Genomic DNA, 20,317 nt, shown 5'->3' with positions numbered 1-20,317 from the left:
TAGTATTTGTTGCCAATGATAAAATTCAAGCTTTCAAGTGAGAAAGTTTGGAAAACATTTATGTGCTTGACAGCTTCTTAATATTTAAAGACTTTTCTGATGAGACTTGCAGTCATATTAACAAGTGTGATTTTTTAATATATTGTACAATGAAATGGTTCAACATTTGGAAGATCTGCATAACTCCGTGAACCAATATTTTCCTTAACTCGTACATGATGTTAAAAATCGTGCATAGAGCCCTAACTGGTTTGGCTGAGTGGATAGAGCGTCTACCTGCGGACTGAAAGGTCCCAGGTTCGATTCCGGTCAAGGGCATGTTCCTTGGTTGCGGGCACATCCCCGGTAGGAGGTGTGCAGGAGGCAGCTGATTGATGTTTCTCTCCTATCAATGTTTCTAACTCTATATCCCTCTCCCTTCCTCTCTGTAAAAAAATCAATAAAACATATTTTTTAAAAAATTATGCATGGAGTTAAAGATTCAAAGCACAAGATAAATCAGTGGATTTTAAGGTAATAGAATGGAAAAGTCCATTGATACAATTTCAGACCCCATTGCAACTAACCTTAAGAAAGTACCATTTGTCAAGTTTTGAAATAACATCAAAAAAGATTACCCATATATTGAATGTAGAACCAGATATGAGAATCCAGCTGATTTCTATTAAGTGAGACACTGAAGAAATTGCAAAATATGTCAATGTTATTCTCACTAGTTTTTTTTTCATTTTGGAAAATATACTAGTTATTTTTCATAAAAATATGTGAATATGTAATAAGTTTATTATTTTTTTAAAGTAAATTAATACATTTTCTGTTTTAATCTTTAACATGGTAAATACTCATATAACCCATATAAACAAAAGCTCTTTAGGAGTCTGTTTTTCAGATTACAAAGGGATCTTGAGAGCAAAAGTTTGAGAACCACTATTCTAGATTATAAGAAGAATAATTATTAAGTAATCTTTCATTGGGCATAGTTTTATATAGGAAATCTCACTAGTGGTTTAAGAAAGTCTTTCTGTGCACTAAAATTGCTATTTACAGCAGTACCAAAATATTTCTTTTAAAAAAATACACATTTTTATTTATTTCAGAGAGGAAGGGAAAGGGAGAGAGAGACAGAAACATCAATGATAAGAGAAAATCATTGCTCGACCGCCTCTCGCACACCCCTTCTGGGGATCATGCTAGCAATGTCCTAGTAGTGCCCTGTCCTGAGAATTAAACCGTGACTTCCCAGTTCATAGGTCATGCTCAATTACTGAGCCACACTGGCCAGCACCAAAATATTTCTAATCTCTTATTAGTAAATGAATCTATACTGACAGTTTAAAACTTTTCTGAAGAAGTTTATAATTTCTATTTTAATGGAAATCGTTTCTAGTGGTTTATGATAAAATAAAATGAATTTATTTTATTTTATTTCATTTTTTTAATATATTTTTATCGATTTTTCACAGAGAGGAAGTGAGAGGGATAGAGAGTTAGAAACATCGATGAGAGAGAAACATCGATCAGCTGCCTCCTGCACATCTCCTACTGGGGATATGCCCGCAACCCAGGTACATGCCCTTGACCGGAATCGAACCTGGGACCCTTCAGTCCACAGGCCGACGCTCTATCCACTGAGCCAAACCGGTTTCGGCAAAATGAATTAATTTTAAAAAATTTCAACCAATCAGAGTCCAGAGATACTGGACCATGCAGATGATATGTATGTGTGAAGTAAAAATCAAATTATGTAGAGAAAAAAAAGCTATTTCTTGATCCAGCATGTTTATGTGGATGGTAAAGGTAAAAGTAGAGCAAAACAAGTCACTTTAATCTTTGACCTTAAAAAATGACTAGAAATGTAAACTTTTACACACATAATCTTTATTCTGATTTGGAAAACTACCAAAATGCTTAATTAAATCTCTGATAATCTAGACAATGGGTCTTAACTGGAATGGACCATATTATAATTTCCTGAGGAACTCTTTCACCAGCTCCTTCCTCCCTTCATTTCTATCTGAGAAACTTTCACCTAGAGTTGTTATTTAAGAAAAGATAGGGGTTAATTATTTTAATCATTGTTTGTATAGTTCTTTAGTTGGATTGTCTTAGTGCTACAATGGTAAAAATCAGATTTTTCTTTTTCTTAACTATACTTCATAGGAGATGACTTAGGTTTACTGAAACAGTAGCATCATAGGGCATCCTCCTCTCCCTGGCTCCACTCAGTCTGCCTTTAGGAAGGAACTTTAGCATTTCTGCAGGAGTAAATTTTATATTGTCTTTCAGAATCTTTTTCACTAAGTACTTGTTCTTAAAAAACATTGAACTGCTTTTTATGAACAAGGGCTCTCAATCATTTAAAAAATTTTCTCACTGATTTTTGTGTGATGAGTTATATTCTGTTTTTGTTTTGTTTTTTAAATATATTTTATTGATTTTTTTACAGAGAGGAAGGGAGAGAGATAGAGAGTTAGAAACATCGATGAGAGAGAACCATCGATCAGCTGCCTCCTGCATACTCCCCACTGGAGATGTATCTGCAACCAAGGTACATGCCCTTGACTGGAATCGAACCTGGGACCCCCCAGTCCACAGGCCGATGCTCTATCCATTGAGCCAAACCGGTTAGGGCTATTCTCAATCTTTATTATCTTTTCCCTGGTTTAGTTAAGGAGAAATTTGCGTCCTCTTACTTGATAATGCATCTAATTACAGGGCAAATTTACTGTGCATTTTCTTTATACCCTAAGTTTGAACATTGCATTTTCTTTCTTTCACATATGTAAGCCATAGTAAGATAATCTTTAATTGTTCTTATTAGAGTATCATCCTCTTTTAAGGTGAGAAGGAGCCTTTTCTCAGGAATTCGAGGTACAAATTAAAAGGAGAATTTAAATGTTTGTTTTTGTTTTCTTTAAGAGCCAGGAAATGTCATTTCAATTCTTATTTCTTCAGAGTTTTTGAAAATGGATTCATTGGTAAGTATTAATAAAAGATCTAAGCTCTTCTGCTCACCCATGCTTGATTTAATATTTAACTTGATTTTTCCTTCAAGTTCTGAAGTAATTGTTAATTCAAGGGTGTGATTCCATTAGAATAAACTGCTCATGTTTGAAGGTATTTTATTCTGTTGTGAAAGGGGTTAAGGCTGTTATATATCATTTGTATATGATGCTTATAAAGCAAGCAATTTATCCTCAAGGAGTAGCTCTCTGTTGTATTAGATGAAACAAAAAAGAATTAACTTTACCCTAACAAAGAATTTGCTCTAAAATCAAGTTAAATGAAAATTAATTGGAATATATTTGTTTCACTATTTAAGTAATTTCTTTAAGCATGTTTTGTTAATTTGTGTCTTTCACTTATAGTTCAGCAAATTAAGAACTAATACCCAACTATTAAATAATATAATTTTGTATGTGTAAATCAGATGCTCATTCATTCTATTGTTTAAGAGTAGTTGATGAAACAAAAGCATATGTACATAAACATATCAAATTTTAACATGAAATATATTTGTATTTTTTTCTTGTTAATGAATTTATTTATCATTCAAATGTTTTTTTATATATTCTTATGGTTTTCCTTTAAGTAAATATTTGCTTTTAGTCCCCAAGAAGATTACACAGGGCAGAACACTCCTTTGCTATGCTAACAGATGTGAAATTTGTTTGTTTATTTGATTGATTGGGGTTTTACTAGTTTACTATGTTCTTTTTATTCCTTAGTCCTCTCCTAGTCAGTTGTTGATATTAAATGCTTCAGGAAAGGGTTACAGAAAAAAAACAGAAATTAAAAGAATCCTTAACATTTGAATTCTGAAATCTAAGCCCTAAAGGATATTTTTCTGCCATAAGCAAAGTATTTTGAAGAATACTTGATTTGCCAATGCTAGTTTTCCCTGGAACCCAAGTCCGCCTCAAAAAGTAAATTTTCATAAATGATTTAATATGAAAAAAGTAAATAAATATACCTCAGGTTGGAGAAGGAGGAAGAGAGCAAGCACAACACAACTGAGAAAATCCTGAAGTGACTGAAATTATGTTTCTGCTACTCAGAGAAATGGAAACTTAAAATTGTTATCTAAGTTCAGTGATATCCTATATACTTGAGTTTGTGGACTAAGATTTATACCTGCCACAGCTATGAAAGATGCTCATTGCATTACTTTTTAAAATATCTTAAGAAGGTGGAAAATGATTATTCTAGCTATGGATATATGTTTGTACAAATTTGACCTGCTGGACCACTTTGGAACAGTGTAGATAACCCAGATAAGCAAAACCCAGATAGTACATAGCAATACATGGATAAGGCTTTTAATGAATTTTACCTTTGAAAGGTATTGATATTATATTATCCTTTATGCTGCTATTTTCAACATTCATTTTTTATTCTATGTTTTTTAGGTTGAACAATGTATTGAGTATTGCCACAAAAATATGAATGCCATAGTAGCTACGCCATGCAACATGAACTGTATTAATGCAAATCTTATTACACGTATAGCTGATCTATTCACACACAATGAGGTTGATGACTTAAAAGACAAGAAAGATAAGTTTAGGAGGTAATTTTTAATTTTACTATTATTTTTTAATATATTTTTATTGATTTCAGAGAGGAAGGTAGAGGGAGAGAGAGATCGAAACATCAATGATGAGAGAGAATCATTGATTGGCTGCCTCCTGCACACCCCCCTCGGGGACTGAACCCGCAACCTGGGCATGTGCTCTTGGCCAGAATCGAACCTGGGACCCTTCAGTCCATAGGCCAACACTCTAACCACTGAGCAAACCAGCTAGGGCTAATTTTTAATTTTAAATCTGATGTTCCTATTAGAAAAAATATATTATTTCTATTTCATTTTAGTAAAATAGTAAAATAGTCTGTTTTTAGATTACATTTAAAAATATATTTCCATTTTATTTTAAATGAAGTAAAATTTATCCAGAGCCAATTGCCCAAGATAAATATTAGTAATTAAATTAGTTATTTTGTATAGTGTATATATGAGTTTACTGTGGCAGTGAATTATGTAATTATTAAGACTGACCTTAGTATAAAGGGCAAGAGTGGTATGAGGAGGGGTCAGCAGTAGTCATTGGCAGCAGAGGAGTGGCATTATCTGATTTGTCAAAAGATCATTTTGGTTTCTGTGTGGCGAATAGACTATAAGGATATAAGAAGCAAGGAGACCTACTAGGAAGTTAATGCACCAGAGAGGAAAGTGTTGGGACTAGAGTGGAAGCAATGGAGCTGGAAGGAAATAGATGTATTCAGAGAAGGTCATTAGACAGATTTGGTAGATTTTTCCTATAGAATGATGTAGGAAGAGAGAGTATCCTAGGGTAATTACTAGGCTTTAAGGTTGAGCAACTAAGTGGATGGTAGTGTCATCCACAGAGTAGAAAGATTGAAGTGAAGGGAATCAAGAAATGGGTTTGGGTCATGTTAAGATTATTTAATGACCCAAAAGTACATGTTTAATATATTTTTAGACATCAGTTAGGATGGCAAGTAGATAGTTGGATAGCTGAAGTTCAGGTCAGAGGTCAGGGCTTAAAACAGAAATATAAGCATAGATGAGGTTTGAAACCATGGAACTGGATAAGATTTCCTAGCAAACCTTTCTCCACTGAATTGCAGTGGCACCTTTATTATAAATCAGATGAATATATATATGTGAATTTTGTTTCGGAATTCTGCATTTTCTGTTGATTTCTTTGTGGATACATATATCAGAGGCACATTGTCTTAATTGTAATAGCTTTATATTCTTTGTTATCTAAATTCTCCAACTATGCCTTTCTTCAAGATTGCTGCTTTAGCCATTTTAGGTCCCTTGCATTTCCATATAAATTTTATAATCACCTAGCCGGTTTGGCTCAGTGGATAGAGCATCAGCCAGCGGACTAGAGGGTCCCAGGTTTGATTCCGGTTAAGGGCATATGCCCAGGTTGCAGGCTCTATCTCCCCACTAGTGGGCGTGCAGGAGGCAGCCAATCAATAATTTTCTCTTATTGATGTTTCTATCTCTCTATCTCTTGCCCTTCCTCTCTGAAATCAACAAAAAATATATTTTTAAAAAATTTATAATCAGCCTGGCCATTTCTCTCTCTCTCTCTCTCTCTCTCTCTCTCTCTCTCTCTCTCTCTCTCTTTCACACATACACACACCACATACACACACACCTGCTAGAATAATTTGGGGTTAATATTGAACCTGTAGATTTGTGAAGATTTGACATCTTAATAATATTGAGTCATTCAGTCCATGAACATGGTATAATCCCCCATTTATTGTAGCAGTGCTTTATAATTTTCAGTGGAAAGATCCTTTTCATTTTTTATTAAATTTATTCTTGGGTATTTAATTTCAGGGTGCTGTTGTAAGTGCTATCTTTATTTAATTTTCTAATTGTTAGCATGAGAATATTAATAAAAGACTATCTAAAATTTAGTTAGAGGTTCAACAGAGGAGTGTAGCCAGTGAGGGGCCTGAGAAGGAGGAGCCAATGGGTGGAAGGAAAGGCTTTCAAACAGGTGGAAGTAGTTAAGTGATCAAATGTGTAGAATGCTGTCACATGTAGAATAAGGAGAGGACAGAACTGTGTCCAGTTGAATTTAGATAGATTTTTTCCAGATGTATTTTTACAATATATTTTTATTGAGTTCAGAGAAGAAGGGAGAGAGACAGACAGACAGAAACATCAATGATGAGAGAGAATCATTGATCGGTTGCCTCCTGCACACCCTCTACTGGGGGTGGAGCCTGAAACCTGGGCATGTGCCCTGACCTGGGAATCAGACCTTGACCCCCTGGTTCATAGGTTGATGTTCAGCCACTGAGCCATGCAGGCCGGGCCATAAGTATTTTTTTAAAGGAGAGAATTATGTTTATTTGCTGACCAGGATGATTCATTAGAGTGAGAGGAATTGATAATGTAGGGAATTGATCCAAGAGTGTAATCATTAAGGGAAATGAGACAAAGGGGAATTATCTAAGAGCTAAATACTTAAAAATGGGATCAGGGTCCTAAATCTGGATCTGGACTTTAATAGCAGCTGTTACATGAGGGAAAATGGAGATAGAATGGTACACTTGGAATTAATGGCAGTTAGTTTAATTAGAAAATTCAGTCAAATTATGCATATTAATAAAGTATTAATATTTATTGAATGCTTAATGCTATGTCTGGCACTCTTTAAAAACATCTCATTTAACCGTCCTAAAAACTTATGAGTTTGGAATTATTAACCCCATTTTGTGGATGAGAAAACAAGGTTCAGAGAGGTTAGGTTGCTAAAGATCATGCCCTTCACTCCCAAGGAGGGTGTCTGGGCACTGCAGCTCAACGATGGGCAGTACTGGGCTGTGTCCAGTCCTGAGCGGACCCCCTCAGCTGTGGCCACCTATCCCACTTAAGGGTGGCACTGGACCTCAAAGTGGGGGCCGCGTCCTTCTGTGCTGTGGAGGACCTGCACCCACCTCTACACTTTCCGTGTCACCTTCCAAGAGCGTGTGTTCCCCCTTTTCTCTATCTGCTCCACTGGCACCTTCTTGCAAATCTGGCCTTGAGAGACATTGCCCAGCCTCCAGAGGGAGCGGGTCAGTCAAGGGTTGAAGAATACATAGATTATCGCATATTCACTTTTAAAGGCAATTATAAGTATATTTTTTGGTAATTATCAGTATATTTTTAAGTTTTAAAAGAATAAAAATGGTTGTGTATTTATCACTACCACTACTGAGTTGTTGATAGACCTAGAATTGTTAAATTTCCAAAATCTTCAATCTTGAATATTACAGTACCGAAAGACTAAAAGAGAGGTAGGTATTTATCAGTCTTATTTTTCTTATTAAAATAGATTATTGATCAAGCAGTTCTCATTAGGAGAATTAATTTGTAAATTCCCAAAGAGAATTAATAAATCTGAGGATTTATTAATCTTATTTTCTACATGTGCAGATAGGTCAGCATTTGTTTTCATTGCTATGACGTAACTTTAGTAAAATAAATAAAGGAAATTAACTTGGTCATTTGTTGTTACTAGTAAACTGTTTTGTAAGAAGATTGAGAGACTATTTGATCCTGAGTACTTGAACCCAGATTCTCGGAATACTGCAGCAACGCTGTACAGGTATAGTGGCATGCTTTTCTTTGGTAGGCTGTATGATGCAGCCAAAATCCTTATTTACTATATTTACATTTTCCTTCTTGTATGTTTTTATATCAATTTTTGTTATAGATGCTGTTTGTGTAAGAAACTTTTAACAAAAGAAACAGAAAGAAGAATTTCTTGCATTCCTGGAAAAATCAATGTGGATCGACATGGAAATCTTGTGTATATTCACATAAGGTGTAGTGAAAATAAAATACAGCTTTTCAAATGTAAATTACTAGTGTATTTATAGAAGCATAACTACTCCTATAAGGAATAGGATATATTTTCTGCATGTGATCCAACTTTGATTTAGAGCAGTGGTTCCCAAAGTGGGGCACATGCCCCACAGTGGGGCAATTTGGTTTTTTGTTTTGTTTTAAAATATATTTTATTGATTTGTACAGAGAGGAAGGGAGAGGGATAGAGAGTTAGAAACATCGATGAGAGAGAAACATTGATCAGCTGCCTCCTGCACACCCCCTACTGGGGATGTTGCCTGCAACCAAGGTACATGCCCTTGACTGGAATTGAACCTGGGATGTTTCAGTCCGCAGGCCGATACTCTATCCACTGAGCCAAACTGGTTAGGGCCAATGTGGTTTTTAAGGGGGCGCAATTTGAGAATGAGTTATTAACAGTGAATTTTTTGCATTTCTTATGGTTCTAGCATATTCCCTCTTTTTTTTCGCTTTTATTTATTTATTTTTTTAAAATTTAATCTTTAAATTCTTTATTAGTTAAGGAATTACAAATGTGTCCTCATTGCCCCCCGCCCCCCATTAACCTGGATTAGGTAAGATTTTTTAAACAATTTCTTAGTGACTTGTTCCTTAGTACTTCAGCTGCCCTTTCATTCTTTTGTTTTTCTCTTTCATGGATGCCATGTACTTTGGAAGCTTGTTTAGACCAAGTTAATGGCCTTTTAGGCTTCCTCCTACATGAATAGGAGTTCACTTTTTGAAGAATAAGAATTATGTCACAGGGGGCATCAGGATTTCAGAGATGCTTAGGTGGGGCATGGCCAAAAAAAAGGTTGGGAACCAGTGATTTAGAGAGATGCTATTTCCAAAACAAAATTGTTTTAAAGGCTATGTCTTATTGACTGGGTAAGTATATTTTTTAAGTTTTAAAAGGATAAAAATGGTTGTGTATTTATCTCAAAAGATATTTTGATCAGTACCATTACAATTATTTCTTTTTACTAACAGATTTTAGTTATCTATATAAATGTTACTTTGAATATGACAAGAGAACCAAGTTTACTTTCAGGTGAATTTTTGTAAATGAGGAAAATTGTTTTTAAAATTGAATATTCCATAATCTATGTATTCTTCATATTTTGTCAATATTCCATTAATACATAGTGTTTTTTTTATTCCCCTTTAAGTTCAAAACCAGTTCTCATTCTGAGTTGGAGGGAGAGTGTTGTTAAATGGTATGTCTCAAGAAAGCAAAAACTTTCAAATATATCCTACTCCTAGGAATTAACACAAAGAGGTAATATTGGATTTGTGAAAGCATTTAATAAGGACATTTATTGCTATGTTGTTTAAATTTTAAAAGGGAAACACCCAAATAATTAAACAACCTAAAATATTTATACAATAATGTATATAAAGCACAGCTAATCAATTCTTAATGTGCAGCCTTTGAGAATAATGTTGTAAAGGACTATATACTTACATATAAAGTTGTTAGTGGTAAATTAAGTGAAAAGAAGAACAGGTTATAAAACAAAACTAGAAACATGCCCACTAAAATGTTAACAGTGTTACCATTGAGTGAGTATTATGGATGGTTTTAATTTTCTTTGTGCTTGTTCTTTTTTCTGCATTAAAAATGTGCACCACTTTTACTAAAGAAAAAAACTACAAATGTTAATTTCATAGTTTAAACATTAAAATGGAAGTACAGAAAACATATTTGACCTTAATATGAATAGCACAGTCAACTTTAAAATGTTTCATTTTTCTCTTCATACAATAATCAGGGAATCTTTTTAGTTATTATAAGCACCTGGGATTTTATACTTTTTTATCTTGAGACTTGATTCATATTTTGAAAATTATGTCCATTCTGGCCCTAGCCAGTTTGGTTCAGTTATGCCTGCGAACTGAAGGGTCCCAGGTTCAATGCCGGTCAAGAGCAGGTTGCAGGCTCCTCCCCGGCTCGGGCCCTGGTCAGGGCTCATGCAGGAGGCGACCAGTCGATGTGTTTCCTCTCACATCAGTATTTCTGTCTTTCCCTCACTCTTCCACTCTCTCTAAAAATCAATGGAAAAATATCCTCAGGTGAATATTAAAAAAAATTATGTCCATTCTGCCCTGGCCAGTGTTGTCAGGAGCAGTGTTTCTCTCTCTGTCTCTCTCTCTCTCTCTCTCTCTCTCTTCCTCTATCTAATATCAGTTTTCAATTATTTTGAAAATTATTTCCATTCTGATAGCAATAACTATTATGTATTCTATATATATTCTGACATTGGGAACTATGTGAGAAAAATTGATAACTTCAACATCCATTTTTGTTTTATTCAAAGTATTTTAGCAAGTCAGCTGATGATGACATTTTAAAAAATTGTCTTTAACTTAAAACAGATGTGCCTATGTAAATTGCAATAATATGATGTCATTTTGTTATTTGTTAAGGACAAAAATAGCAAAAGTCTGAAAAGATGCCCTGGCCAGTTTGGCTCAGTGAATGGAGCGTCAGCCTGTGGACTCAGGGGTCCCGGTTCAATTCCGGTCAGGGGCATGTGCCTTGGTTGGGGGCATGTCCCCAGTGGGGAGTATGCAGGAGGCTGCTGATCAATGTTTCTCGCTCAACGATGTTTCTAGCTCTCTGTTCCTCTCCCTTCCTCTCTGTAAGGAAATCAATAAGATATATTTTTTAAAAAAACAGTCTGAAAAGATTAAGGAACTTGGGGGGAAAAAATAGGAACTTGAGTTACATATGACCATAGCAAATAGGGTTTTAAGCCTTTGCTATTTTTTAAAATACACTTTTTATTGATTTCAGAGAGGAAGGGAGAAGGAGAGATAGAAACATTAATAATGAGAGAGAATCATTGATCGGCTGCCTCCTGCACTCCCCACACTGGGGATTGAGCTTGCAACCCAGGCATGTGCCCCTGACCAGGAATCAAACCGTGACCTCCTGGTTCATAGGTCAATGCTCAGCCACTGAGCCATGTCAGCCAGGTGCCTTTGCTATTTTTAAAGTTGATCTTAACATAAAAATGTATATTACCAACACCTAATTATATATTATTATATTATTTAATTACTAAAAAATACCTCCTGAGAATAATATAAACACATTAATGAAATGTTTAGAATCACCCATAATTAACAACTTATTATATAATATGTACAATTAGAATAAAGCAACATATGTTGAAGCCCCAAATGTTAGCCTACTCAAACTTTATTTAACTTATAATCCTTTATGTACCTTAGCAAAATAATTTGGCATTCAACCATTCATACCTTTTCCTGTTATCCACAGAAAAATAAAGCATAAACAGACTCCCAAATGATATTTTACCTACTGTTCAGTCCATTCTACAACTATTAGTAAGGGACTATTCTTGGATATAAACCACAAATTTAAAAGCATTTGCTCTAAACAATTGTTAATATTGATTTCTTATAAAATAATATAACAATTGATGCTCTTTCCCCAGAGATAAGACTTGGGATGTTCATGAGTATTTGAATAGTCTTTTTGAAGAATTAAAATCTTGGAGAGATGTATATTGGCGCTTGTGGGGAACAGTCAACTGGCTAACTTGTTCGAGGTGTTTTCAGGTGAGTTTTTAAAAATATATCCTGCTCTGCTAACATTGAAAGCAGATTCTTTGGTATATGCTATTTAATTAGTATATTTGGATGTGTTTTGACAATATCTAACATCTTTATAAGAATTTGGTGGCAAAAGCAGTTCTATTAAACATTGCTTACATCTGACTTAATTTCTCTTACTATGTTTCTTCTTCCTCTTTATTTTCATTGTTGAAACAATCAGTGACTTGCTGAATTTTTAGAAAACCAACAGGTTATAAGTGATCAAATACATTTTTCCAATTATTTCCAGCTAAACTGTTTCTCTGTTGGCCCATACATTTCTTTATTTTTTTACTTGTACTTATTTATTTTAAATTAATTTTACCTTTCTTTAATATCACTTTGCTTTCTCAAAGCCTATCTTTGTTCATTCTGTAACATTTCATGAGCACATACTAATGTGCCAAACACTCTTCCTTGCCAGGTGAAGAGCACTGAACTGGGCTGTCACCTTTATTTTCATTTAAAAGTCAAACATCAAATGTAAATGGTAGCCCATGCATTTCTTTAGAAACACCTTTGCAGATAGGATGCGATTGACATATCCCTTCTTGTTATAACAGCTGTGTTCCCAAAGGGTTTTGTTCATTTTTTAATAAATGAGTCTATAATAAAAGCACAGGAAAGCTTGCTATGTGAAGGTACCTATAATAAATCCTTTTATAGAATAAATAGATCTTTATAGATCACAATCATTCCTAATTAGGCTTATGTATAAACTAGAGGCCCAGTGCACAAAAATTTGTGCACTTGGGGGGTCCCTCAGCCCGGCCTGTGCCCTCTCGCAGTCTGGGACCCCTTGGGGGATGTCCACCTGCTGGCTTAGGCCTGCTCTCTGGGGTATTGGGCCTAAGCTGGCAGTCAGACATCCCTCTGGCAGCCCAGGAGCCCTCGGGGGATGTCCACTTGCCAGCGGGGAGCAGGCCTAAGCTGCAGTTGGACATCCTTAGTGCTGTTGAGGAGGCGGGAGAGGCTCCCGCCACCACCGCTGTGCTGGCAGCTGGCAGTCTGGCTTGTGGCTGAGTAGAGTTCCCCATGTGGTAGCGCACTGACCACCAAGGGGCATCTCCTGCATTGAGCGTCTGCCCCCTGGTGGTCAGTGTGTGTCATATTGACCAGTCATTCCCAGTGGTTCTGCTGTTAGGGTCAATTTGCATATTACCCTTTTATTATATAGGATAGAGGCCTGGTGCACGCATGGGTGGGGGCTGGCTGGTTTGCCCTGAAGGGTGTCCCAGACCAGGGTGGGGGTCCCGCTGGGGTGCCTGGCCAGCCTGGGTGAGGGGCTGATGGCTGTTTGCAGGCTGGCCAAGCCCCCCAGCAGGGACCCTCACCCCATGGGGGTGTGGCCAGCCTGGGTGAGGGGCTGAGGACCGTTTTCAGGCTGCCCACAGCCCCTTCAGGGTAGGGGAGTCCCATTGGGGTGCCTGGCCAGCCTGGGTAAGGGGCTGATGGCTGTTTTCAGGCTGGCCACACCCCCTGGCAATCCAAGCTCCCACCCTCTCCTTTTTTTCTTTTTCTGGGATTTATTTATCTTCTATAATCGAAACTTTGTAGCCTTGAGCGTAGCCCAGGGCAAGCAGGAAGCTTGGCTTCCTGCATTGCCGGGGGCAAAACAAGCCTCCTGCTCACTCCAGCTCCGTGGCCGCTGCCATCTTAGTTGGGTTAATTTGCATACTCGCTCCTGATTGGCTGGTGGGCATGGCTTGCGTGTAGCGGACGGATGGTTGATTTGCATGTTTCTCTTTTATTATATAGGATTCAGAGTGTTCCACATAAAGTTTTTTTTAATATGTTTGTATTGTTCAGAGAGGAAAGGAGAGGAAGAGAGAGAAACATCAGTGATGAGAGAATCATTGATTGGCTGCCTCATGCACACCCCCTACTGGGGATCAAGCCCACAACCTGGGCATGTGCCCTTGACTGGAATCGAACCTTTCAGTCCGCAGGCTGACAGTCTATCCACTGAACCAAACCAGCCAGGGCTATGTAAAATTTTTTATGACTCCCTAATGTCTTCCTGCCCCCAGTAATTTTCCTCTCTCACTTGAGTAATGATTTTATGTAGAGTGAAGGAGGAGCTACTTACTAAAACCTTCAGAGTGAGATTTCTCAAACTGTATGGGTTTATACCCTATGGACTCCCTATGTCCCCTCAATTTTTAAAAATTGGACTTATTGAAATATAATTTATATACAGTAAAATTTACCTTTATACAGTAAAATCAGTTCCTTTTAAGAGGTTTGACACACACAGTTATGTATCTACCACCACAATCAAAACATAAACCAGTTCCAACACCCTGAAAATTTCTTTTGCCCGTTTGTAGTCAGTTCCTTCTCCCACCCCCGACTCTGGCAATCACTGACTTGATTAAGTGTCTTTATAATTTTGACTCTTCCAAAATGTCATATAGATACTATTATAACATTTTTTATTTTTTGGGTCCAGATTTTTTTATCTAGTAAAATGGACTTGAAATATTTATCCATTCACCAGTGAAGAACTTTGTAGGTGTTTCTAGTTTAGGACTATTATGAAGAAAGCAACTATAAACATTTCCTATAGACTTTCATGTAAATACTAGTGGCCCAGTGCGTGAAATTCATGCACATTAAAAGAGAATTATTTAGAGGAAATATTTTAATATTGCTATTTGCCCTTTCTCTATAATAGAAGTGTCAGAGATGAAAGAAAATTAGTAAAATGTATATGAAAATCTCCCTCCTGTCAGAGTCTGGGGCGCGCCACAGGACCCAGAGTCAAGTCCCCGCCCACCTGTCCGCGCCTTGAAATCGCACGAGACCCAGACCCAGCAGCCCCACCCCCGTCAAGCCCCGGAGGGCCAGAGGCGCAGCCTCAGGTCCCCTGGCCCAGCCTCAGGTCCCCTGGCCCCAGTGTGATGGCATGATGACCATTTGCATATTAGCTCTTTATTATATTGGATAGATTTTCCCCTTAGGTAACCTAGAAATAGGATTGCTAGATTGCATGGTAAATGTAATCCTAACAGTTTTCCAAAGTCCTGAACTTGCATTCCACCCAGCTGTCTCTGAGAGGTCTAGTTGCTCCACATTTTCACTAGCACTTGATATTGTCAAGCTGGTGTTTATGTTTTTTGTAAATTTAATAGCTGTAACATCATATCACTTATAATCAAGAATATCAGGTGCCCTAACCGGTTTGGCTCAGTGGATAGAGCGTCAGCCTGCGGACTGAAAGGTCCCAGGTTCGATTCTGGTCAGGGGCATGTGCCTTGGTTGCGGGCGCATCTCCAGTGGGGGGTGTGCAGGAGGCAGCTGGTTGCTGTTTCTCTCTCATGGATGTTTCTAACTCTCTGTCCCTCTCCCTTCCTCTCTGTACAAAATCAATAAAATGTATATATTTAAAAAAGAATATCAGGCTTCTAAAACCTGACTTGTTTAGCTTGTCAGAACATAGAAAATTTGAGGGATTTTTTTTCTCCTTTATAGAAAATTGATTTTATTTATAGCATTTAACATTTATTATGGAGAGTTCATAAACTCAAAAAATAATTCGTATGCTAAATACTTTGTGTGTGAGTGTATGCCTTATAGCTTTTATCAGACTCAAAAAATTTTAATTAAAAATCGTTTGAAAATCAACTAGAACTAACAAGTAAGTATTCTGAATTATAGATTATCCTTTTTTGCCTTTGTGTTCAAGATCAGTGCTTAACCCTAGCCAGTTTGGCTCAGTGAACAGAGTGCTGGCTGGCCTGTGGACTAAAGAGTTCCAGGTTCAATTCTGGTCAAGGGCATGTACCTCAGTTGTAGGCTCGATCCCTGGCCCTGGTTGGGGTACATGTGGGAGGCAACCAATCAATGTGTCTCTCTCACATCAATGTTTCGCTCTCTGTCTCCCCCTCTTTGTTCCACTCTCTCTAAAAATCAATGGAGCCCTAGCTGGTTTGGCTCAGTGGATAGAGCGTCGGCCTGCAGACTGAAGAATCCCGGGTTCGATTTCAATCAAGGGCACATGCCCAGGTTGCAGGCTCGATCCCCAGTGGGGGACATGCAGGAGGCAGCCAATCAATGATTCGCATCATTGATATTTCTATCTCTTTCTCCCTCTCCCTTCCTCTCTGAAATCAATAAAATACATATATAAATATATGATCAAAAAATAATATAAAATAAAAATCAATGGAAAAATATCATTGGGTAAGGATTAACAACAAAAATAAAGATCAGTGCTTAAAATGATTAATTTTGTTATTTTCTTTAAATTATTTTTATCAACTTATAAACATATCTGGATTGTATGGTAAATGTAATTCTAACAGTTTATTACTTTTTAAAAAACAGTCTATTTTATAATTAAACCTTGATGTTTCTTTACCAATGATTCCAAGTTACTCCATTGTTTTCAGTAATACTAATGTTAAATATTTATCTTAAAATGCAAAGAATAATCAAGACAAAATTTTATTTCATTATTTTCACTAGAAACTTTTTATATGATTGGCTATTGTAAAATTAGATGTACATCAAGATCAATTAATTCATCTGAATTTTGAGTAAAGTGTTCTTGGTTTTTCTTTTTAATAATTTTATTGAGGTATAATTATATGCCATAAAAGTCATTCATTTTAAGTATACATTTTAGTAAATTTAGAGTTGTGTAACCATCACCACCATCCAATTTCAGTACATTCCCATTACCCCCAAAAGATTGCTTGTGTCCATTTGCTGCCACTCCCCAATCTTATCTCCAACCTCAGGCAACCACAAATATACTTTGTGTCTCCAGAGATTTGATACTTCTGTACTTTTTATGTAAAGGGAACATACAGTATGTGATCTTGATTAAAGTATTTTTGAGATGTAAATTTCAATGTGGTAATAATAATTGATTTTATATTTTTCTTTTATTTAGGTTTTCCTCTGCACAGAATTTTCACATTGTCAGTATCACTCAGAAGCGGTGATTTATCCTCCTGCAGCCAGTTCACTTAGTACTGTGGGCACTGGAATTTATCCCTGCTGTAACCAGAAGGTCCTTCGGTTTGATCCTACTCAGTTTACAAAGGTAAAGGTAAAGGATTGATGGTATTGCAGTATTGCAATGAGCATCCTTGCACATGCATCTTGGTACAATACATGAGTATTGCCATAGGTTAGAGTCCTTGATCATTAACACTTTTGAAAATCTTATGTAGCCCTAACCGGTTTGGCTCAGTGGATAGAGCATCGGCCTATGGACTGAAAGGTCCCAGGTTCGATTCCGGTCAAGGACATGTACCTTGGCTACGGGCACATCCTCCGTAGGGGGTGTGCAGGAGGCAGCTGATCGATGTTTCTCTCTCATCTATGTTTCTAACTTTCTGTCCCTCTCCCTTCCTCTCTGTAAAAAATCAATAAAATATATTTTTTTTAAAAAAGAAAATCTTATGTAATTAAATTTCATGAGTGCTGAAAGGAACCTAAAGCTCCTTCTCATCATCCTCCATACAACAAATACAGGGTGGGGCTAAAGTAAGTTTACAGTTTTTGTATGAAAAATAATACAATTAATAGATAACAATACTGGAATAAACTCTGTATTTCCCATACTCACGACTATACACCTACTTTTATCTCTCCCCGTCTCCTACATTTATAAAGTACTAAAGTTGTATCACATACTGTGCAAGACAAAGAGTAGTATATAAATTAGATAGTTTCTGTCTTAATGGAGCTTTACAGTTCAGGTAATAATATCAAAAGGGGAAAAAGCACACAAAGAAATGTTGGAAGAAGTATTCAGAGTTATAATGTCTGTTAATAGGCTGGTCTTACCTGGCCACTGAAGCCAAGGAATGCCTTCTTTAGGAGTTGGTATTTCATTGATGAAGGGAAAGAGCCTTCCAGTCAAAACAGCAAGTCCAAAAGGAGCACAGTGAATATGAGAGACTGAAAGAAACCATGCTTGTTACAGAAAACATGACAGTTCAAGACAAGGCTGGAGATGCTGGAGATGTCAGGCCATGGACGGACAGGACCTCATAAGCCATCTTTGAGTTTTTTTCCTCATTTTAAGTTTTTGAAAATATCAGTTGTCTGGAGAATGGCTTGAGGAATAATCAGTGGAATTAGGGTCAAGAAGTTATTACATAGCCTTAGAGAATGATGATGGTAACTTGGACTAGGGTAATGGCAATGAAGAGAAATAGATGAATTCTATTTAGGACATAAAACTGATTGATGGATTGTATCATAGAGGGAGAAGGATGACTCAGTTTCATGCTTGTGCTACTTGATCGATGGTGGTATTATTCATTGAAGAGGAAACAACAGAAGGGAATTAGGTTTGGAGAGAAGCTCACGCGTTCTATTTTGGACATTTTTCAATGTGAGATGCTCTGAGGTAACCAGGCAAAGAGTGTTAAATATATGGGTTTGTGTTCTCAGAGGAGTGGCTAGCCAGGGGTGGGCAAACTTTTTGACTCAAGGGCCACAATGGGTTCTTAAACTGGACCGGAGGGCCGGAACAAAAGCATGGATGGAGTGTTTGTGTGAACTAATATAAATTCAAAGTAAACATCATTACATAAAAGGGTACGGTCTTTTTTTTTTTTTTTTTTTTAGTTTTATTCATTTTGATCCGGCCCGCGGGCCGTAGTTTGCCCACGGCTGGGCTAGGCTGAAGATAATAATTTGTAACTCTTCTTGCAAATAAATGATGTTTGAAGCCACGAAGTATAGGTGAGCACAAGAACAGAGGCCCTACAATGGAACCTAGAGAAACTCTAACATTTAATGGCTAGAGAAGCATGAGCTACCAAGAATAATAATCAGGAATAGCCAGAATAATAGGAGGGAAGTGAAGAATGTTGCCATGAAAGTCAAGAGAGTAGTATTTAAAGAACGAGAGAGTGGTCCACAATGTCAAACATTGATAAGAAATCAATTAAGATAATGAAAGAAATGTGTTTTGACTTTGTTGACTGGGAATTCAGAGTTGTGAAGAGCTGTTTTGTTGTTACCCAGATCCTGAAGCCTCATTAGTGTGGGCTGAAACATGAGTGAAAGAACAAATGGAGGCAACTCTTTCTCAAATTTCCCAACTCTTTTAGGAAATTTGAGAAAAGAAGAAGATGGATCAGTAACAGGTTATGAGTATTTGTTTATTGTTTTTGTTTTATTTTGTTTTGATAGGAGAGACCTATTTATTTTTAAAATATATTATTGATTTCAGAGAGGTATAGAGAGGGAGGGAGAGATAGAAATATCAGTGATGAGAGAGAATCATTGATTGACTGCTTTCTGCATGCCCTCTACTGGGGATTGAGCCTGCAACCTGGGCATGCCCTGACCAGGAATCAAACCATGACCTCCTGGTTTATAGGTTGACACTCAACCACTGAGCCATGCCAGCAGGGCAATAAAAATATTTTTTTAAAAAGATTGCCAGGTAGCCGAGGCTGGTTTGGCTCAGTGGATGGAGCGTCGGCCTGCGGACTGAAGGGTCCTGGGTTCGATTCCGGTCAAGGGCATGTACCTGGGTTGTGGGCACTTACCCAGTGGGGGATGTGCAGGAGGCAGCTGATCAATGTTTCTCTCTCATCGATGTTTCTAACTCTCTATCTCTCTCTCCTCCTCTCTGTAAAAAATCAATAAAATATATTAAAAAAAAAAAAGATTGCCAGGTAATTTATTTTTAGGGGGGAAAAAGGCATTTAGTTAAATCAATTATATTTCTGTAAACCAGTGAGGTTACCTAGAAATAAATGTAACAAATATGTGCAAGAATGCTATAGAGAAAACAAAACATTATTGAGAGAAAATAAAGAAAACTAAAAAATGGATTGTTGTACCAGGTTCCTAGATTAGAAAACTCAGTATTGTAGAGATGTAAATGTTCACCAAACTTATCTATATAGATCAATGCAATCTCAATAAATATCCTAATGGTTTTATTGGGAACTTTGCTTACCTGATTCTAAAATGTATTTAGAAACTCACAGGACCAAGAATAGCTAAAATAACTTCAAAGATCACCAAGATAGAAAAGTACTTGCTCTGCCCAATATTAAAATCTACACTAATAAAAAAGAACGATGCAAATTGACTATACCTTTGGGACACCCACCAGCTAATCAGGAGTGAGTATGCAAATTAACCCAACAAAGATGGCGGGTTAATTTGCATATGCAGGCGCCAAGTGGCTGGGGGCAGGGCGGGATGCAGGTGTTCTGCACCACCCCAGCTGCTCCAGGCCTCTGGGCAGCATGGGAAGCTGGAAAGGCAGCTCCAGGCCAGAACGAAGGCAGTGCTGGCAGCCTGGGGAAGGAAAGCCCATTC

General features: G+C 37.0%; 1 protein-coding gene across 2 annotated transcripts in view; it reads left to right on the top strand.

Annotated features, from left to right (window-relative positions):
• Window positions 1–20,317, top strand: part of SANBR (SANT and BTB domain regulator of CSR) — a 56,405-nt gene that overhangs the window by 13,486 nt on the left and 22,602 nt on the right. For both annotated transcript variants that reach the window (XM_059659717.1, XM_059659719.1), the window contains 6 exons: window positions 2,920–2,978; window positions 4,410–4,570; window positions 8,058–8,144; window positions 8,253–8,363; window positions 11,851–11,974; window positions 16,911–17,063. In XM_059659717.1, coding sequence (XP_059515700.1) covers window positions 2,920–2,978; window positions 4,410–4,570; window positions 8,058–8,144; window positions 8,253–8,363; window positions 11,851–11,974; window positions 16,911–17,063 — 695 coding nt within the window. The remainder of the gene's footprint in view (window positions 1–2,919; window positions 2,979–4,409; window positions 4,571–8,057; window positions 8,145–8,252; window positions 8,364–11,850; window positions 11,975–16,910; window positions 17,064–20,317) is intronic.

The sequence above is a fragment of the Myotis daubentonii genome, chromosome 12, assembly GCF_963259705.1.
Source record: "Myotis daubentonii chromosome 12, mMyoDau2.1, whole genome shotgun sequence".
NCBI classification, from domain to species: Eukaryota; Metazoa; Chordata; class Mammalia; order Chiroptera; family Vespertilionidae; genus Myotis; species Myotis daubentonii.
This window is presented reverse-complemented; position numbering and strand designations above follow the sequence as displayed.